The sequence below is a fragment of the Tachysurus fulvidraco genome, chromosome 23 (genome assembly GCF_022655615.1).
Source record: "Tachysurus fulvidraco isolate hzauxx_2018 chromosome 23, HZAU_PFXX_2.0, whole genome shotgun sequence".
NCBI classification, from domain to species: domain Eukaryota; kingdom Metazoa; phylum Chordata; class Actinopteri; order Siluriformes; family Bagridae; genus Tachysurus; species Tachysurus fulvidraco.
Window position 1 is genome coordinate 10592358 of NC_062540.1, and position 23141 is coordinate 10615498.

The following is a 23141-nucleotide window of genomic DNA, read 5'->3' on the forward strand; positions in this document are numbered from 1 at the left end:
AATACAGTAGGACGAATGCAAAATTATTTTATTGTGCAACCTGGCCACATAAAATACAATTACAGAACATAGCAGAATAATGCAAATACATGCATAAAACAAAATTGTGCCCAAAGACCTCTTTGTGTCAAAAAGGTTCTTTGTCACTACAAAACCTTTTCGGAATTAAATGTTCTTTGGAGGTAAATAAAGAAACATAGGGCTTTAAATAAGACACCAATGAATCTTTATTTTCTAAAGAGTCCAAGTTAACTGAAATGATTTTCCAGAAATTGTTCCAACATTAATAGAAAATATAGTACGCAAAATGTATAGCCTGACAGGGGAAATGGTAGAAAAAAAAAATAAATAAATCGACGTCAATCAATGTAAATGCGTCAGCACTCACTGTCTGGGAAGCCACACGCCTCCTGGGATATAAACGCGCACCAACTTCAGCGCGCTCACGCGTGTGACATCAGAGCGCAATAAGCAACAATCCGTTCCATCTCCAGAAACCTTATACGCTCAGATAAAGCATAATAACTAGGTTTTCTGTGAACGACTCGTCTGGTATGAAGTAATTCCACAATCTTGTAAAAGTAAGAAACCGCGTTCGGACAGTATGGATCTAAACGGAACACTAACAGAGCTCGAGTCCCTAAAATTGCTCTTGTTGACGGAGCAACTTGTGGCGCGCGCGAACAATTCCGCGCTGCTTCGCCATAACGAGACAGGCGGAGGACAGCAGGAGGACCTGGATGTGAACACAGATATTTACTCTAAATTGCTTGTCACCGTGATTTACGTGTTTCTGTTCGCTATCGGCTGTCTCGGGAACTCCATAACGCTGTACACCCTGTTAACAAAGAAGTCTCTTCAGAACCTTCAGAGCACCGTGCACTACCACTTGGCGAGCTTGGCCGTGTCTGATCTGCTCATCCTGCTGTTCAGCATGCCCGTGGAGCTCTATAACTTCATCTGGGTGCACCATCCATGGGCTTTTGGCGCAGCCGCGTGCAAGGGCTACTACTTTCTGCGCGACGGCTGCTCGTATGCAACGGCTTTCAATGTGGCGAGCCTGAGTGCAGAACGCTACATGGCCATCTGCCACCCATTTAAAGCGAAAAGTGTGATGTCTCGCAGCCGCACCAAGAAGCTGATCAGTGCCATGTGGGCCGCTTCCTTTCTGCTCGCCACACCGATGCTCTTCACCATGGGCCAGAGGAGCGTGGACACTGAACCCATATGCACAACCATCGTGCCCTCGGTCACGGCCAAAACTGTTCTTCAGGTGAGTTAGGATAGTTTATGCTTCCTTTATTGATTCATCCATTAATGCATCCATCGATCCATTCATTGACCTCTTTATGTCTTTATGCCACTTATTTATTTCTTTTTTTTATCTCCTTAGTACTGTATATCATTGGAATTTTGGATGTTGTAAGTTTTTGGTTGTTCAATTGTGGGTAATATAGCTGTGTAAGTGTGATTTCATGTATATTGGGCCCTCAGCAAATTGGAAAAGGATAACTTATCTGCAAATATTTTCCAGCCCTGTAAAGTTTTTACATTTAAAGCTACATGAATACTCTTAAGTATGCTGTTCTTCAGTTTTGTAATAATGCTCCCTGGAAGACTGTTTAGGCAACTTGCAGGTTTTTTCTTTGTTACGTTTGATTTTTGTCTACCAAAATTATTTATGTAAAAAAAAATATTTTTTTTTTCTAAGAAGAGACCTACTTACTATAATTCTGGATCATCAGTGCAGCTTCTTTCATAACTAATACATAACAAGTTCTTATAGTTAAATCATCACTTCATGACTGTTACCTCAAATTTGCAGCCTATAAATCGCCCATGCTTCATCACACTTAACTTTTCCAAGATTATTTTTTAAAGGAGTGAAGGAACTGGATTTGAGACACTGGGTTTAGTGATCTAGTCTGATTTTTGATAACTGAGTTATTGTGATTGCAAAAATTTGTGTATTTTTAATATTGGAATCATTACCTGTGGATGCTTGTGATATCAGATGAGGCTACAATCTGTTATCTATTACTAGTTCTGCACTGAAACTTGAGGTTGAGGAATACATTATAATACGTCAAAATTTAGCACACATTATATCAGTCCAAATGGAGAGAGTGCTTTTGCGTTGTTGTAGCTGATTTAGCTTTGCTCCTGCATGATGTCATATAATTTTTCTATATTGTTTGTATGGACCCATGGGGGTGATTTTATGCTCAGTTTCAAAAAATAATTCTGACATTTGTTAATAGCAAATAATCTGACTTGGATGCCATAACTGAAAGCTTAAACCTATGTGTTTTATTTAATCTTTGAATGGTTGAGGAGGAATATAGGAGGGCACATTTGACCTATCGTTTAAACTGGCATGTAGCAGAGGCAAGTAACAAATCTTGTGGCTTGGAGTGGCATGAACCGCATATACAGCTGCAGAGCCTGCTAGGAGGATAACATAAGCCCATAAGACACAATGCTGCAGAGAAAAGACCAGGAATGAGAGCAGCACTCTCTGAACTGGGATTAGCTCCATGTCTGAGTGAGAGGTTCAGACAATTCCCTTAAAGTGGTCCTCAGTCTCCCACATTTAAACATCCACTGTATAGTCCAGGGGTAGAATTCAGTGCAGTCACACCACAATCCATCTCGAGGCTGTCATGCCGCAGCTGATTCTCATCATGTCTGATGATGCTTATTTAGTCCACATGAACTGAATTTGAAATAGAAACATGATAGGACTAATATGAACTGATAGATGCTTTATAAAACATCAAGAGCTAAAAAACTGGAATAGCCAAATAAAGGTGACAGCCTTAAATGGTCACACTCTGACAAAAAAACACATTTTTACAGATTATTTAAAAGCTCACAGAAGCTTTTCTGTTACAGGGATTGCTACTCTTTTCATTTCAAAATGAAGAGCAAAAAAAATAATTTGAGTTAGTTTCTAGAGAAACAGAAGCAATTAAAATATTCTGTTATTGTGGGTTGATTTTGTGACATTATGTAAATATAATTAGTTTTTTTTTTTCATACAATATAAATCATAGCCGATGCTTTTATCACTAAACAAGCTTTCAGGTTCATCTAATGTAACAAGGTGGCAGATGTTTCTAAACAACATGTGTAATCGTGAGAAAAAAAGTAGTTGCTGTGGAGTAGAAACGTAAGATATTGCATTTTTTCCTTCAGAAATTTCCTCCCCAAGACCATAACCCAAACATTTAGCTCCAGTTCTTTGTTCTTGGTCTACAATCACATGCAACCTTTATTAAAATACAAATACCATTCCAGTGTGGAGGAAGGTCAAATATAGGCTTATTGTAAAGTGTTGCGTTCTTTGATTCAGTTCTTTTTGTTGGTGTTTGTTTCCTTTTGAACTAGAAAGTCATAATGATGGCATGATGGCACGGCCAAGTTCCTGACTGATAAACAGCCAATAGCTTTTGAGTTATGCAGAATCTATTCAATTCAGTTCAGTTTTATTTGTATAGCCTTTGGACATTGTCACAAAAAAATATACAGGAATATATCATTTATGGATATTATTTTGAATGTATAAATCTATCCCTAATGAGCAAACCAGAGGCAATGGTGGCAAGGAAAAACTCCCTGAGATGAAATGAGGAAGAAACTTTGAGAGGAACCAGACTCAATAAGGATCGCATTCTCATCTGGGTGACTCTGGAGAGTATGGTTATAAATCATATCCCTTTTATAGTTGTGCACTATATGGTCAAAAACTGCATTTTTGTAAACAGTTTCTTATGGGCTTGTAAACAACATTAGGATCTAAACGGTTTTGGCAGTAGCTTAGCAAGATAACTAATATGGAGAACAGCCCAGAGTCCAAAGAGAAAAAAAAGCCTGACAACTGCAGCATGCCTACCGGCCCAACAGGTCCACCTTGGATGCCATTGCTGCTGCCATCCACTATTCCCTTTCTCATCTGGAAAATAAGGACTCATACCTAAAGGATACTCTTCATCGACTACAGCTCTGCCTTCAACACGGTTATCCCCCACAAACTGTCCACACTTGGTCTGCACCCCACCATCTGTGACTGGCTCCTAGACTTCCTGACTGGCAGGCCTCAGTCTGTCAGGTTTGGTAATAGGACTTCAGCCAGTATCATCACAAACAGTGGAACTCCACAGGGTTGTGTACTCAGCTCCATCCTCTACACCTACTGTACAACTGTGTTGCCTCCCTCAAGGACAACATCATCCTGAAGTTTGCTGACAACACTGCAGTGATAGGAAGCATCACTGGCGGTGACGAGGCAGCCTACAGGAGGGAGGTGGCCAGTCTGGTGTCATGGTGACAACAACCCCACCCTCAACACAGACAAGACGAAGGAAATGATAGTGGACATGAGAAAGGAGAGGAGAATGCATCAGCCACTGTTCATCCAGGAGCTTGAAGTGGAGAGGGTGAGCAATTTTAAATACCTGGGTGTCCACATCAGTGAGGACCTCACTTGCTCACCTCACGTCACGCAGCTGGTCAAGAAGGCCCGACAGCGGCTGTATTTTCTGAGGAGGCTGAGGAAGTTTGGCATGTCGCCAAAGTGGTGAAGACTGCGCAGAAGATCAACAGGACTCCACTGCCCTCTCTGCAGAGTATCTACCACCACAGAGTTCACAGGAGCGCTGCTTCCATCCTCAAAGATCCCTCCCACCCCCCAACATGGACTGTTCACACTTCTACAATCAGGACGGAGGTACAGAAGTGTGAAATGCAGGACCTCAAGACTGAAGAACTCTTTCTTCCCCTCTGCCATCAGACTCCTAAACAGCTGACAAAATTTTGCAACCATGGACTGCTTAACTGTTTACATTGAACTACATTTTTGCACATTCATTTTTTCAGAACTGCACTATTGCCTCTATTAAGAACTGTACCTCACCTTTATGGCTTTTATTGCTCTTATTTTTTTTTTGCTCTTATTTTTTTATTCTATTTAATTCCTTTTTTTTATTTTTTACTTTACTGTATGACATTTAGTGTGGACAGCAAAGTAAGAATTTCATTGTGCAGGGAAACATGCTTTCTGTCTGTGCATATGACAATAAACACTTTGAACTTTGAACTTTGAAATCTTGCACCATGAATGTAAACAATATTACTGCTCACAAGGTCATGAAATTTATTTTACAGTTTAAATGGGTCTATGGCTGCAAAATATTTTTTGAAGAACTCTGGCTCTATAAAGATTTCAGACACATCAGTGGAGTGTGGTGAATAATGACTCCATCTCCTGTGGATCAATCTTCTAGGTCTTGAAAATGCATGGGTGATTTCATTAGTTGTAGCTGAAGATGAATGTGGCTAGGATCATAATTTGTGATGTTCCCTGTAGCTGCCATGTCAATGAGCCTTGAACTGACAGACTTGGTGTATTAATGATGCAATACAGCATTATTAAGAAAAGATTTAGCATGAGAAGACAATAATTTGCTCACCTCATTAGCATGCAGATGGACCATCATGTGATCCCAGCATGATAACCTACTGAACTTAAGCCTGGTGGAGACTATGGGGACCATGATTATAGATTCAGCTAATCCAGGTTCTGATCCATCATCTCTTTAAGCCTTGCAGCTGTGGTATGTGATATGTGTATGATCAGCCTTTATTTAGCCGTTAGCTATCAATGATTGAAGATGTCTATATGGCATCCATTTTGATGTAAGAGAAGAGACAGGGCTCCAGAGTCATCTTTACTTACTCTAATTACACAACACAAAACCACAGTCCGTTAAAGAGAATAACATTAATTATCTGTTACATGTATGTTACAAAGGGTGGGATATACTAGGCAGCATGTGAACAGCCAATTTTCAAAGTGTCCGAACTGGGAAAAGCGTAAGGACCTTAGTGACCTTTACAAGCACCAAATATTGGTGCCTGGTCATGGGCAACCAAGACACATTAATGTGCATTGTAATGTGCACAGTCCACTGCTAAAAACACCTGTAGATGATGTGAGTATAGGAACTGAGCAACAGGTCCAATGATTCATGTTTTCTTGAATGAATCATGTGAATGGTAAAGTGCATGTGCATCACTTTCCATGCTTTTCAAAAAAAAAATATTCAGGAATGATATTTCTTTGAAAAGGTTTTCAAGTTGACTAAGCCTTCAGATTCCCCAGATCTCATTTCAATTGTGCATCTGTGCTTTTTGCTTGACAAACAATTCCAAACCAAGGAGGCTACACACAACAACATACAGAGATTTAAAAATAAAACATTCACAAGAACAATCTCTAAGCTCTCAAGTCACCTTTAAGAGAAGTCCTCATTGATCCACAGTAAACAATGGTGTTAAACCCAAAGTACTGGTATTGGTTGTGGTGGAACACTGTGTAACATATCTGTCCTAAATGTCCCATAGGTGAATATTTGGGTTGAGATTTGGTGGTTGTGAAGGCAATACCATATGATTTACATCATTTTTAAATTATTCATTGATCCTGTGGATGGGTAAATTGACATCTGTTGAGAGACCACTACCATCACAATCAGCATAGACATCCTTCTTCAATGAGTCAGAATAATTTTGTATTGATTTTCATCAACTACTCTCATCTTAAAGGACCATGCTGGTAAAATCCCGTAGTATAGCGGTCACTTTTTTTTTGTTAATTTGTTACCCATGTACAGTATATACTGTATTTTATTTTTATAAAGACACACACTTACAAGCCATGTATTTTACACTGAATAGTAAAACAATAACTGTAGGTATGTCTATAACAAACAATTAATCTATTTATGACAATTTAATTAGAGATTATTTGTATTAATAAAAAAGAGTATGAGCAAGAAAATCATGTTAACAAAGAGATTACTCAAAGAGCAATTGTGAATCAAAGTGAGTGACAGCTGGGAAAGGAAAGGAATTCAAATATTTGAATACATTCAATAAAATATTCATTTGTACTATAATTACTTACTGATAATTGTATCTGTAAATACTGTACATCTTCCTTATTGGTATTCTGTTGCATAACTGTTCATTGAATTCAGAGTATCATTGCTGCTGCAGCTGCCACTACTGCTGTGACATTGAGTCATGACATTCATAATGAATTTATATGTATATATGTAATGTTTGTATATATGTATACATGTATGTATGTGTGTGTATATATAAATTAGGTCCAGTCTGGCTACACATTATAGTTCCAGGAAGCAGGTATAAGCAGGTATTATTTTATATTATATATATTATATTATATTTATATATATTATAGAATATCCCCAGGACTTTTTTTGAATTTCTGACTTTTTCATAAATTGTAAATGTTCTTGAAAAATGACCTGGGCACAAATTTAAGGATGTTGGGTTAAGAGTCCTGGGGTTCAGTCATCGTTCCAATTCAATTTAAGTTCACTGCTATGTATTTGAGGTCAGGGCTTTGTGGAGGACACAATACTTTTTTCACTCCAACACTGGAAAAACATGTGTTCATTTTCTTTGCCCTAAGCACAAGGGCATACAGTAGAGTGAAAGGAAAGTGCTATAGTATACAAAAGTTACTGATTTAGTAGACACGTTAAAACAATGCTCAGAATAATTTGATTTGCCTTAATCTTACTAAATTATTAGACGAGAGTAAAGTTTATTTAGAACCGCCAAGTCCACATACAACACAAAATGAAACCTAAAAATATGCTAATTTTTTTTTTTATTGGGAAAAAAAATAATCATACAAATACATTTAATGTTACCTCTGCATTGTTTTATCTTCATCAGATGGTGAATATCCACATGACTGTACTGAGATTGTTGACTAGAGGACAGTTAGCAATGGATTGAGCCATTATTGAGGCTGTCGAAATGATTCTTAAGTCATGTGCCTAAGCTCTTATAACCAATATGTTAGCTAAAAAGGAAAGAGGGAGACACGGGTGCAGTCAATGTGGAAAATACTTTTCCTTTGTATTCTCAGCTGCCATGGTGACTGTACTTGAAATATCATTGGAGCAAATGTCACAAGAACGGCATATATATGAAAGAGTGAATGAGCAAATAATCGAATTATAAACTGCTTGAATGAGTGTAATAATATAGGATTGTGATATACAGTGTGCCTTCAAACTGGACTGTATACTTTTCTGTAAATGCTACTCTTCTGTCTTTGAATAGAGAGCTGAAACAAGGGCATCTACATATGATTTGAAGCTGTTTGAGTTGAATCAGAGTCTCTGAGACTTTGTCTCATCTATAAATCATATACAACCCTCAATAGGTATAAAAGTAAAGGAGTAAGCATCTATCCTTTGGTAACCTTCCATCTTTTGTATCATTAAACTTTTTGAAAATTCCTCACTTTGTCCTCTTGAATATTTAGCTATAATCCCACCACATATACTGTACTCACTTTACACCCCTACATCTGCTCATTTATGCAATCATCCAGTCAAGCAGTCATGTGGAAATGCATAAAATCATGCAGGTACAGGTTAAGGGCTACTGTTAATGATCACATCAAACATCAGAATAGGTACAACTGATTGCTGTGACTATAATGGTAGCATTTTTGTTGTATTCCAGTTTAATTTGAAGTACAGTATTTCAGAAGCTGAGATTGCCTGAGATTGTCACACACAACAGGCTCTAATGTTTTCATGGTGTAAAAAACAAAGAACAATTCTGTTGAACTCTTACTTCTCATTTTTTGGATGGTTCACTTGAGTTCATAATTAGTCTCATCAGTCTTGTCATTGGACATTTTGGGGAAGCTTTCTATCTAATGTGACTGAGTAACCTAATTATCCTTAAAAACTACATTTTTTTTTCCAGATCAAAAAACTCGTATCTTTTATTACATTTCGCTTTCTGCCCTATCAGGTAAATGCATTCCTGTCATTTGTGGTTCCCATGGGTCTGATCTCAGTGCTGAATGGAATCATTGCCAGTCAACTTCTGCGCATGTTTCGTGAGGCAGCTCAGGACAACCGTGTCTGCCTTGTCGGTGGTAATGCCACTATGCTCAGCGTTGCTGTGGAGCCCAACCGCACCCAGTCCCTGCGCCATGGTGTCATGGTGTTGCGTAAGTAACGATAAAATGTCTACAGAATGTACATGATGCTGACAATGGAAAAAGCTACAGTCACTGAAAAAAATTCAAATGCACCACATCTTTTGTTGGACAAGTGCAAGTTGTCTTTAGAAGAGGCAGGATATAAATGCATTAAAATGATGTCTTATTTGTCTTTCTAAAACTGGAAACAAAAAACAGGGAACATAGGAAACTAAGGCTCAGTAACTCACAATACAAAAAACAGGACTTCAGAATGAGACAAAGCAACATAATGGTACATAAAGACAAAATAATCAGGGGATGAGCAGGTGTACACTTAAGATAATAACAGCCGAATTAACAGACTCATTATGGGGCTAAAAAAAGCACATGGGATAAGTTCAAAACAAATTAAAATCCTGTTTCAAAGAGTGACAAACGTTGATTTTCCAGAAAATCAAGTGCAATAACAAATCTTTGAAGGTTGGAGGTTTGGTTTCAGGGTGTTGCGCGGTGGGGTGGCGCCTGGACTTTTTCCATTTTTCAGTCAGGCAAATTTATTACATTTTGTTTGTATAGTGCCTTTATCAAGACATTTTCAGGAAATGAGCTGTACAAACATTTACATATAAATTTATATTCAGATCCCATATGAGTAAGGCAATGGCAACAATGGTAAAGAAATCTTGAGGTGAGCCAGATTCAAAAAGTTGTTTCTTTTTCTTTTGGGTGTCACTATATAGAGGGTTTAGAATCATTATTGTTCCAAATTTACACACTATCAACATATCAAACAAAGGTTAGCTACTGAAGAAAGGGTGAAACTTATGGCACAAAATCATTTGGGAAAGTGCAAACTTTAATTCATTCACGTGAGACCATCTAAAGCAGCACAGGGGGAGTCTTCGTGCAGAGATGTGAAAATAATTCAGCTTCCTGTGAAGGTAAGAGGAGCCACAGAGGTAGAAGTGTATTATGATCAGGCGTACATTACATTAGGCAACAGGAGAACAAGTAACGCTAGAGGAGGAAGAGAGGGAATTTATCAGATTCATTAGATTATGTTAACCTACTGTGGTTTAAAAGGGTTATGCATTGTAAGCGTAACTATAAGGAATATCCAGAAGGCATTAGTGGGCACAATGGGACGTAAATCATCCTGCTTCTCTACCATCAACAAATCTGTGTGATAACATTGGGAGATGATGGGTGGTATTGGTGGGTAGACACTTAAAATGTGTCTGAAACTCGAACTCTAATTGAAGGGTTGTTGCATAGCTGGATGCTTTGTAGAAAAATATTTTGCCCCCTGCAATAGTCTTAAGGCACCAATAAAGATCCTGCAAGATCGAAGCTGATATATCAGATCATAAAAGACCAGGAATGTGGGGTTCAGTTTAGTTATTGGCAAGATTGCTGCCATCTATTACAGTGGGTTTAAAGGCAAAAGAAAACCTGAGCCACCTGAGCACCTTGCCTTTTACCGTCTAGATGGAATACTGCTTTTCTAATATTTCATACAAAAAAAAAGAGCCCAGACAGGCAATCAGCATTCAAACCATGCTTCATCTACAATGGATATTAAATAAACAATTTGGTTGAGCATAAACTAAATTGAATGACATTTTAAGCATGCAACAAAACATTTTTGGAGAGAGAGAGAGAGCGTATGAGAGAGAAGAATCACAGATGAAATTAAAGGATTGTTACAAAGATGTTGCACATGGTTATTTTTAGTTTCCATATTGAACATTCATATTCATATTCATATTTTCTTAACCTTCTCTTATTAATCATAACTTATTACTGTATATGTTAAAATCTTGCAGTGTATTTTAGTCACTATGTGATTTGTAATGACTTAAGAGGTGTTATAAAATGTTACAGTATATAAAACAAAACACTGCACTGCACAGAAGCAAGATAATTGACCAATCGTCAGACTAAGAACCAGAGTACAGTCCAAAAGATCCATAATCTAAACATAAGTTTAAAACAGTCACCTTATTTAGGTGTAAGGACAGAGTCAAGGCCATATAGGTTACATCTAAAGGTAAAAAAGAGTAAAAAAAATAGAAAAGCATTGGGGTGGGGGGTCTCAAATCATGAGACAAATTATAAGTAAGCAAAAAAAACACATTAAGTTGACCTTAAATTATTAAATCATGACATCTTTCACCACATAACTTCAGAAAAACAAAAGAAAGAAAGAAAGAAGGAAATTCGACAATAGTCTTCTCTGTTTTCACCTTCAAGTTGCAAAGCTTTTATGTTAAGACGGCACTCTACATATCAACAGTTCAACATTTTGTGATTTCACTTACAGAGATGCAGAAGGTATCCACTTCTCTAATGTATGATTCATTGTGCTGAGGTCAACAGCTTGAAATCTTCATTAAAAGAACAGTGTGCTGCTGTCAGGCTATGCTGTTCCTCCACAAGCTTTTAGGAGATTTAGAAGACTTACTGTAACTGCATAGGGTTAACTGCAATTACTATTAAGAAAATCAAGACCCGTGGCATGTAGCTAAGTTTAACAAAATTATTTATCCCTTAATTTTGAGGGGGTTTTTTTTGCTAATATTGTACTTTGCCAGCTCTACTCTGAGAGAATAAATAGATTTTAATAAAATGATGTTCATATTTTTCTAGACTGCTTTCTAACATTCTCTAAATGTCAGTCTGCCTAACGATGTCTTAAGGCTTTCTAGCCAATTGTTTTTTTCATACACAAGTCCCCTAACCCTTTCTTCCATGCTACCAAATATCTAACTCTCATAGATCATACTAATACCACTCAGCCGGGCAGGGCGGAGCAAACACATACTTCATCTGAGACACATGTAGCCATCCTGCACATCTTTATAAACTGCTATTCATGCTACATCACAGTCACAGGGCAGCACAACACACTCAGAACAAGAGCTTTCTGTCCTGTTTTTGACCCAGATGCCTACAGTTGGCTACAAGTTACCTTTGTCTCAGGTGATAAGCCAAATAATTGTGATAATAATTGAGGTGGAAAAAAGGTGATAATTATTTGTATGTATGTGAATGTAGGTGGGGTGCGTTTCCATGAAACTGGATTGAAATCAATAAAAGCAGTGAATAGGTTATTGTAATTTTGAAATGTTATTAGTTTACAATTGGTAAATAGATAGATAGATAGATAGATAGATAGATAGATAGATAGATAGATAGATAGATAGATAGATAGATAGATAGATAGATAGATAGATAGATAGATAGATAGATAGATAGATAGATATGATACTGAGGGGGAACATGGACAGACAGGCACAGAGTCAGTTTCAGGAATCAGGAAATTCAGTATCAGGGAATAAAGTTTGAGGTGAGAAGCATGAGGGCAGTGGTGAAAGCTTTCACAACAGGGTAGAGGTGCCACGCTCTGGCAAAAACACTTCTGAGTCCATAGATCACATAGACACAAAGATTTGCGATCTAGCAAACTGATGCACTGATCTCCAGCAATGTAAATCTGAAAGCCAGTGACTGGTAATTACTGGCAATCCATGGAGAGGACTTGTCCTTTGCAGGGTTCTGGAGATGTTTCTATCCATCAGTGTTGTAATGTAACGAAGTACGTTACCGTACTTAAGTAGAAATTTCACGTATCTGTACTTTACTTCGCTATTTAAATTTATGTCAACTTTCACTTTTACTCCACTACATTTCCTAGATAAAATGTATACTTTTACTCCGTTATATTTGCGTCTTCGTTACTCGTTACTACAAAATAAAATCAGCAGAAATGTGTGTGACTGCAATAAGAGAGGTTTTGGCGAATCACTGCTCCTAGATTGTATTACGCACGTACGCACGCTCTACAGAGAAGCACAGGTACGCGCAGGGTGCACGAGCAGTCGGAGCTGGAGGCATTTATCTATAACATTAATCGGCTGAAAGCTGCAAAGACGGCAAAAAAAAGCAGTGAAATTTCACTATCCTTATTACCAGAGTTGATAGACACAAACAAAATATTAATGCTAACAATCCATACAATACAAAATAAAAATAACATTTATTGATTTGGTCTTTGTCTTGTGAATATTTTTATATTAATGACTGCATTCATTGGACACACTGTTTGTAGAGAATGCACACATACATGAACTGATTTGATTCAAGACTGGCATCATTACATCATGCATAAAATTTTGGGGTCCACTTTTGCCATTTAATAATACCATAACTTTTGGCTTACTATGTAGTCATATAATATATAATATAAAACTCTTCCTGTTTTAAATTCTCACTGAGGGCTAAAACCCCCTAAGGATGAAATCCTAGAACCGCCCCTGCTCTTATGCCTACCGAAAGTCACTGAAATTTTACTCTTTAATTTTACTTCAAATACTTAAGTACATTAAATATCAGAAAATTACTTTTGATACTTAAGTACAGTAAATATCGGATACTTTAAGACTTTTACTTGAGTAATATTCTAAAAGGTGACTTTCACTTCTACCAAAGTCTTTTTCTAGTACGATACTTGTACTTTTACTCAAGTATTGCTTTCTAATACTTTATACAACACTGCTATCCATCTATTCAATGTTTCCCTAAATTAAATTCAGACTGCATAAAAGCTCTGTAAAAGCCCCCACATGCCAGGTAAGCCAAAGTTTACTCCCAGAGCTGAACTGGTTCCAGACACTTACACACTATAAAGAGATCTCCATATTTGTGGCAATAGATATAGTGAAGCTTGGTATACACATGTATAAAGGTAAGAAACATTTTCTTTTTCAGTTCTAAAACACTTTTAGTTATAAACGTCCTTCATAGTATGCATAATTATGCTACTGTCTTAAATCCCACAAGTGCTGGGCACTTAGTTCATTTACTACTATAAGGTACTAATCAACCCAACGATTCCGATTAAACAACAAAGAAAGTTGAGAGAGAGACAGAGAAAGAGAGAGAGAGAGAGAGAGAGAGAGAGAGAGAGAGAGAGAGAGAGAGAGAGAGAGAGAGAGAGAGAGAGAGAGCAGGCGACCTTAAGTCCCTTTTACATGCAAAGAGCCACAATTCCAATCCATTTAGCTTGAATATCCTTGTTCTATTTTCCCCCGAGAGCTAATTTAAGTGCTTTATGAATTATTCATGTTATTCTTGAACTTACAGATTTTATGTGATTCAGAGGAGCACAAATGGACAAGACCAATTTTAAAGGTTGTAACACTCAACAAAACTGTAATCATTCCTTTAATATTGACACTAAGGACACAACATCAAGACACTAAGCTCATCAGTTTGATATTAGTGATATTGTAGACACAGTGACTACTGAACTAAAGCAGAACAACAACATCTTTGTTTTGCATAATTCTCTGATAATGTACTAATATGTTAATACATAGTTGGTTTATAGGGTGTTCCAGAAAAGAGACTGGAGAAGTTAATTAACTTTCACCACTCTTATCTCTATGACTTATTAACCTTTTCAGTTAATTAACTTTCACCACTCTTATCTCTATGACTTATGATGCATTTCCATTCAATTGCTTACTTTACCTTTTCAGTTTGGTCTGTCCAAGTCATGTCTGATGGAAGATTATTTCTAAGACCAAATAACAAAATAGCAACGATTGGATAGAAATCTAGCTTTGTGGTTAACACAAATGATGGTTGACCGAGTGCGTCAACGGTGTTGCGTAGCTACCGAGATACAGCAGTATAACACTAAAGCAGTTCAGTCGATCCATTTAGATTTCTTTCATGATAGATAATGACTACATTTGAAACTGAGCAGATTCAGCAAAGTATCTAGGATAAAATTAAACACATATTTTTTTCACATTTGAAATAGTTAACCCTTATTCTACTGTTATTCTAATACCTTGCTAAGAATCCTGGGTTATTGTGTTTCACATTTCACACTGCTCATGCTTCAAATGTGGTTAACAATCCTGTGTTAATATCTGTTGTTTCACACGATCACAAGGTTCTGAAAAAATATCCCAAGCTTCCTGTCGAGCCTTATTAAATTCCTCATTTAAAAAATAGCAAGAGCGTGGCCTAGAGAAAAACATGCAAAATAAGGCAGAGATTGGTAAAGAAAGTTATTAATTGTGTGGAATTATTGTGCGTTACTTATTTTTATTTCAGTAATTCTAGATGGCAGTGTATGTGGGCATTTTAAAGAAGTTGCACAATGGTGATATGTAAAAGAGATAAATGTAGACACATTTGTTAGTTTAACTAGACACTTAACAAGCAGGGAAAGTAGCTGAGTCAGACTCTGTATTGTCTCCAAAAACTACATCTTAAGAAAGGCACACAATAATGAATGGAGTGAACATTGGTGCAACTCTTTATGTGTTATGTAGTTACGTAATGTAGTACCTGTTTAAAAAATACACAAAAAAGAATTAAATTTTAGAGTGTGTTTGACCTGATCTGGGTGAGAAACCACAGATGAGCATGAAGTGTATTTGTAATGCTCCTTTAATGTGATTAAGCCTCTTCTTACTAGAACAGATATCATGGTCTTTCTGTTTGTTGTGTTTTGTTTGTGTTGGGGTTATTTTGGTCTGTATTATATTCTGGGCTATTTGTCTTATAAAAATACCTAGAGACCATGTGTACACTTTAGATTATGATAGATCGATGGGATTATGATCAGTTCCAGCATAGGCTTGGATTTATTTTGACATTTGTACTGTGCCTTTTTTATTTATTATTCTCTGAGTTATTAGGTTGAGTGAGTTAGTACTGATGGATGATGAAGATATGTTTTAAGAGATATAGAAAGTGCAATAAGCTTGATGTAAGATGAACTTTAGAGTTTAGCAGTAGCAGTAGTTGTATGTGCTATAAATCTTTGATACACAAATGCGTTTCTTATGGCTCAGATATTCTCAGATATAAGTACAAGGTCAGATAGTCAAAAGTCAGATAAGATATGCTGCAGTGAAAATTGTCCTTAATTCAATCTCATATTGCTTTTTCAAAATTAATCTCTGTTTAGAATAAAATGAATTCAATAGAATTTCATTCAAATGTATTTATATAACACTTATAAACATAGGTCATTGTCTTAAATCAGTTTTACAGAACATAGTACAAAAAGTTTCATATTATAAAAAGAATAATATAATACAAAAGTTTAAGATTAATATTTAAATATGATTGTATTTATCCCCAATAAACAAGCCTGAGGTGACTAAGGTGACTGTGGCAAGGAAAAACTCCCTTAAATGGAAAAGGAAGAAACCTTGAGAGGAACCAGACACAAAAGGGAACCTCATCCCCATTTGGGTGACACTGGAGAGTGTGATTAAAAATTCTTATAAACAGAGGAGACTGTTATTATGAATAATGTCCTTTTTACAATCAGATACACCCCGACTATTGTGTACTGATTAGGAGGTTGTTGTCCTCAGAGGCCACGTGTTGTTGGCATCTCAATCCTCATGAAGCAGAATCCAACTGGAGCTGGTACAGTCTCTGGATGCCTCGGAATGGGTAGAAAAAGAGAAACACATGGAGAGGAATTAACGTAGCTGCTGTTCATAATATAAAGATTTTATGAAGGCTAACTTTGAAGGCTATCTATCCATGTACAGATTAGCTGATGAATGTGTATAGTATAAATATGAACAATATTTAAGTCCTGCATGAAAAATAGGAGGAAAAAACCTCCTGTGTAAAAGATTATGTTCGGAAATATCTGATATAAATTTTGTAAATATGTGTGCATGCCATAAGTAATGTGTAATAATCAATATGTGCAAAGAAATGAAAATGAATATGTATGAGATAATTAATAAATATGTATAGTATAATACACTGAATATTAGTATGTATACTAATGTGTAAATTGGAAATAATGCGTCAATGTAACAGTTTTTGTCACAGTAGCCATAGCTATTGATCTGATCTATTGATGTGACATGTTATGCATCTAAATTAAGCAATCAAGGCAGGAGAAGGTATCAGACTTGCTTCGGCTCTCAAGGTCGAATAACACACAAGGATTAATAGCATTTTTCTACCGTGTTGACTTCTCGTAAAAAGTGGTATCAGTCACAGAATTTTGTTGCTAATGCCCTGATTTCACAAATCATCACAACTCAGTATAGTTTTCATAATGTGGGTGAGGAACATCCTGTCTTATCATCCAATCATAATCCGCATTCACATCTTGTGTCATGTACACAACCAAAACAGCGAGTAAAAAAGTGAGTCGGTCCAAAATAATAGTAGTAAAAGAGTAGTATGCATGAAGATAAACATTACACAATGGCATTGAGATTTGCATTTACATTTAGATTATTTATCAGATGATGCACGGTCACTAGTAGTCTACGTTTTTGGAGTATTTAAAATAACATACTGGATGTCATTACTATTGCCTGCATTAGTCCACCGAAGCAAAAAGTAATCGCTTTGCATACAACATTACTGTAGAAAAAAATAACATGACAAATGTGCCATTGAGCTAGCTAGAATGGGCAGATGGGTGCAGTGCTATAAAATTAATTTACCATCCCTGATGATAATTATTTGGCTGGCAATAAGAATATCCATAACAAGTGTTTTGTACCAGCAGAGTTCTATACTAAATAATAAATAACAGTGTTTATTTGTTTCATTTTTCTTTATAGGAGCTGTAGTTATTGCTTTTGTGGTCTGCTGGCTGCCCTATCATGCTCGTCGACTGATGTACTGTTACGTCACTGATTGGACCGAGTGAGTATTTTAAGGCTCTGCACTAAACATTAGGTTTAAAACTCTACATCACAAACATCTTGAAGGACTGCCGAGTTATATCCCGCTGAAGGAATCAGCAGAAAAACCATAACTACTGTATGTAATCAACTGTACAGAGCAGATACAGTATAAGCATGTTTATTTTTAAAGCCCAGCCTGGGTGTTGTTTGTAACAGTCTAAGTAGCGAGGAACAGAATCGTTATGACTTGGGGTGAAGCCCCGAATGTGCATTGAGGCATCTTCAAAGCAAATGGAATCAGCAGGGCCTGACCAAAAAAAAAACGTCTTTTGTAAAGCAAGGAGGTTATTTACTTTCATCGTCACACATAGATACAGTGTTTTGCTCTCAACATCAAACATGTACTAAGCCATATTCAACACTGAGTTTATTACAGGCCCTACACATGCAGGAAGCTCATCTATCACTCCAGAAGATGACAGCCTCAGAACTGTGAATCATCTCCTTTCTGGTATTTCTGTAACAGGAAATGTGGGCACGGAATGAACTGAATGGTAGCTAACAGATGTTTGGCAGTTTTCCTAACAGCATTTAGAAGCTGGACTATAACTCCTGAATTCTCTTTACGGTTTCTTCCCATCCGTTACTGGAGTGTTCCACTGACAACAGATTGGCCATGTGAGCACTCTATACATCACATCACCTACCGCCAACTGCATACTAATGTGGATCATTTAGCGGATTTATGGAAGGTTACCGGTTTTGATCAATGCCAGCACCTACATGGATTTATTTTGACATTTGCAGTGAGCGGTTTTTATTATCCTTAGATTTATGAGGCTGAGTGAGCTATTTCTGACGACGGATGTTTTAATAGATATAGAAAGCGCAATAAGCTTTGTTTAAGATGAGATATAAATGTCTAACACCTTAAATACATTTAATATGGTGCAGAAATACTTTCAAGTACAAGGTTTTAATGCTCAATATAGAAGGTCAGATGAAATATTCTGGAGAACCATTGGTCTTTTATCTCATTGAGCTTGTTTTAAATTGGAGTCTGACTGTTTCGTTCATCAAACTGAAAGCAGCAGAGACATATTGGAAGATCATTTGGCAGAACTCTGCTGTGATAGAGACAGAGAGAAGAGACAGATTAGTGTCAGAATGCTAAATCAGCCAATTGGAAAAAAGAAACAGAGATATATGTTTGCCTGTTTGTGGTGGCATGCACAGCTATTGATAAATGGTTCTTGTTCATTTTCTGAAGATTGTTCCTTGTGAAATGTTGAGGCAAGGTACTGGGTGGGCCACTGAAATAAACATCAGCCTAGCTGACTTTCACAGACATCTTTCCTCTTCCAGTTAACTCTTTGTAACATGCCAAATGAGTCAAGGTATGTGCACTTAAAACAAGTTAATGTTCATAAAATTCAATTCAATTAAAGCCTGCATGCAGACTGAGAGGATAGTTAAGCAAAGCAAAAAAAAAAAAGAATCGCCTATTGTATAAATGCAAATGATGAGAGTCCAACTGACTCACCATCCATTGTCCATCCATTGTCTTGGACATTTTGGCAGGCAAGCTAAATGACTGTGATCATTGTTTTATCCTGTCTAAACAAATCAGTAATGTAATAATAAATATAAATATTGAAATTCTATAAAATACCGCGATAATCCATAATGTTGTAGGTGTGGAAGCAAACAAGAGGTTTGATTTGAAATAATTTAATTAATTAATTTAATTAACATTGTTGAATTCAGGGTAATTACATTAATTTGACATGTCTTTTTTATTATTATTAAACTGAATTTGACTAGTTAAATTTGAGCAAATATCTCAAAAGTTTTATCAGGATTTGAAAAAAAAACTGAAAATATCAATATTATAGACTTTAAGTAATATATTGTATTTCATTGCATGAATTCATAATTTAATTATCAAGACTTGCTTTTAATAATTAATTTTTTCTTAGAAATATCTGAGAGAGAGAGAGAGAGAGAGAGAGAGAGAGAGAGAGAGAGAGAGAGCACACTTCATATAAAGGCAGCCTTGGGTTGAGAAGATGGATCATAACAGACATGAAGTCTTTTGAAGATATTTCTGAATTGGCTGAGAGTTGCAAAAGAAGAGAACTTGGAGCATCGATTGCACTTCAAAAATCTAGGAAAAGGAAGACTTCAGGACTTGTTGATTACACAGTCATTTTATCAGCCATTCAATCTCAGTACAGCATATAGTGGAACATGGGATTATTCATATATTACCCATAATTAATCCATTCTAGACAATCAGGGAGTGAATGGCTCACATATGCACTGCATCCTTGTCTTCAAGCAAATCTCACCATTGCCCAAGGACTAAAATAATTTTACCAGAAACACATATTGTTTGCCCTGTCTTGTAGCTTTATGCAGTCTCCTCTTGATATCTGGGGTTTAACTGTTATACATGGAGTTCTGAAATGTTAGAATTGATGTTCTTGGACAACCATGGCAAATGTTTTACCTGTAGTTATAGATGTAATAGGATGGATAGATTAATGCATAATGACAAGACCATGTGTCTGTATGTCTCTGTCATTCTTTGTGTCTTAGCACCCTCTATGACTTCTATCACTACTTCTACATGGTCACCAACGTACTGTTCTACGTGAGCTCTGCAATCAACCCTGTCCTGTACAACCTGGTCTCGACCAACTACCGTCAGATCTTCTTCTCTACGCTGCACAATTTTTGCCTGCCGTGCCGACGTAAGAAGCAAACGCACATGCTCACCAGGCACTCTATCAGCATCTGCAGTAACCACACTTTCTCTTCCAATGTCATTAAAGAGACTGTCTACTGATCAACGGCAACAGCCCATCACAGTTAAATCCTAGCGGAGGTAATGTTACTGTTTACTTCCTATAGGTTCAATTCTCAACATCAGAGCCTCAGTGGCTAAAAGAAAGAGATTGTTGGTTAGCAGCGTTGTTACAGAACTAAACATACAAATGTGATAAGATGACAATTATTAAATGTTCCATGAAATAAAAAATAAATCAATCAAATAAAACATTGTGAAAGTACTGTATATATTGTGCACTGTAGAGTGTACTTTGTATTATAAAATATTTGTACAATTCAAATGCAAATCCAGTTCAATATCTTAATTCTAAGACACAAAAGATTACTTTAGAAATGGAAAAAAAAAAGGTAGGGAGGATCATTTGGTGCTGTATGTTTATAATGTTTATACTTATTTTTCCCCTATTATTTCTTTTAGAAGATTTATGGAAGATCTAAAACAGAACTTTTTAAAAGTAGAAGTTTAAAAACAGAACTGAAATGTGCACTGACCCCACTGCGGAGTTATAGTCTGATACGTCACTGTGAGAATAATAAATATGGCCCATTAGAAATCCCCCATTAGTAAAGTACACTTAAAGAAGACTAAATAGCTTTTTACAAAACGGTTCAAATGCAGCAGGACGGTTTAGACTGAGATCAAAGGAAAATCCTCCAGTTTCAGTGACTTTACTGCAGCCATATTTCAGCTGACTCAATTCCATTCAATTGCGCATGGCTCAAGCCACTGCTGCTTTGTGGCGGTGAAAAAAAAGAGAACAAAGGACAAAAAAGCTTTTCTTTAGCAGTTCAGCAAAAGCTATGGATCACTTAAAATCCCTGGGGTAAGTAATGTGGACATCAAATTTTGATCTTCTTTATAGAATCTGTGCTGTGCACAGGGAATGCTGCAGAGAGCAAAGTAAAACATCATTAAGCCTCTGCTGCAACATAATTATTAAATATATTAACCAAAAATAATATGGATTTATTCCAGCAATGGACAAAAGAGGTGTGTGGTAAAGAAGAGAGCTGCCATTAAAATCGACATATGGGCTGTGTCGGGCGTATTTTATGTTATAGGAAGAGTGTAGAATGAATGAGTCAAGACGAGAGGCATGATATGGACAAGGTACAAAGCAAGAGCTAAGAGACTGCCACTGTGAGAAAGCTAATATTGTTCTAATAAAGGTTGTTTCTTGCTTGTATTGACAGACTGCTAGATTAGGGGTAAAAGAAGGAATAGTATCAGCAGGATATGAGAGCATGGTTCATAAATGTGTGTGTGTGTGTGTGTCTTGTGAAAGTGTGTCACTGAATGTATGAGTGTTTGTCTGTCTGTACTAAATGTGAACAAAACAAAATCATGTTTATTACAATGAGTTCCTTCAATGAAACCTGATGCAGTGATGACATCTTTAAATGAAGTCTTTGACTGGCCATATTTGTACTGTAAGAATCGTATTTCCTTAACAATCTGTGCTGGGTGTGTGTGTGTTTTTTTCCCTTCACACTAAGCTAATTGTAGTGCAATCACACGTTGGTGAACAGTGTGTGCTTTAAACGACTAGAAATCAATGTTGTGATGTTTCTTATGTGAAATTCATTAGCAAAATAAACAAACAGATCCATGTATCTGCTTAAACTATGTTTAAGGATAACACTCAGAGGCTGTGTGACATTCAATATGTCCTTAATGACAACAGACCAAACATGTGTAACTGTTAATAAAGGATTGTTCCTACAGGCAACTGGTGTGAAAGGCTGCTTCAGTTTCCTAACAAATAGAACAGAATATAGATTTTCTGTTTTCATTTCCTGGACTACATCAGATCATGACAATCGACTCTGTGGCTCGGTGTACCACTGGTATATCATAGCAATATTAAAACATTTTAAAATGAGATTTTATAAATTAGATCTAGATTATATCCACTGTATTGTACTATACCTATTGAATATAAATCTGTTTAAGGCCATTTAGATCATGTTCAGTTATTCTGCTACACTCTAGCTATAGTGGCTGCCTTTGTGGAGTGAAATCCTTAGTGCTTTCATTTAATTTTCACTTAATTCAATTTCATTCTTGAGATCGGGCAATCCATTAGATTCATTAGATCAGGCAAATAGAGCTAATCTTATTAATTGATTGCAATTTGCATCTGTAGGTGGGCAATGATTTAACATTATCTAAATAGTATACTATTAATTATGTACTAGAAGGAAAATGCATTCTTGTTTATGCAACTAACCATTAAGTAAATGGATGTTGAGCGACTCAGTGCAGTGAAGAAAGCCCAAATCCTACTACATACCAAACATTATATATCTCCAAAAAGCTTTTGTCTGTGCTGTGTGCGTATTTCACCTTTTATATTTTGCATATTTCTGTGTTTTATATGAAGTGTTTAATCTCCTTTAGGATTACTATGTTATATGTCTTCTCTGTGGAAACCATTTTTGCTGTTCTGTCTATGTACTTCAGCACAATGGATCGTAAGTAAAAGTAAAGTGTGTAGATTTGGTTAACTATTTTGGATCTAAAAAAATTTACCATAAAAGATTAACAC

At 36.5% G+C, this 23141-nt stretch overlaps 1 protein-coding gene across 1 annotated transcript; it reads left to right on the plus strand.

The window, feature by feature from the left end:
• The first annotated feature begins 319 nt into the window (after window positions 1-319).
• ntsr1 (neurotensin receptor 1 (high affinity)) lies at window positions 320-22908 on the plus strand. Its single transcript, XM_027144762.2, has 4 exons — window positions 320-1273; window positions 8869-9070; window positions 17674-17758; window positions 20341-22908. The coding sequence occupies exons 1-4, from the start codon at window positions 605-607 to the stop codon at window positions 20588-20590; spliced, it is 1206 nt and encodes a 401-aa protein (XP_027000563.1). The 5' UTR covers window positions 320-604; the 3' UTR covers window positions 20591-22908.
• The last annotated feature ends 233 nt before the right edge of the window (window positions 22909-23141 follow it).

Excerpts from the sequence above, each read along its gene's own strand:
- ntsr1 (XM_027144762.2), top strand. The coding sequence starts at position 605 with ATGGATCTAAACGGAACACTAACAGAGCTCGAGTCCCTAAAATTGCTC. Across the intron at positions 1,274-8,868 it reads CGGCCAAAACTGTTCTTCAG|GTAAATGCATTCCTGTCATT; the intron begins GTGAGTTAGGAT and ends CTGCCCTATCAG. Across the intron at positions 9,071-17,673 it reads CCATGGTGTCATGGTGTTGC|GAGCTGTAGTTATTGCTTTT; the intron begins GTAAGTAACGAT and ends TTTTCTTTATAG.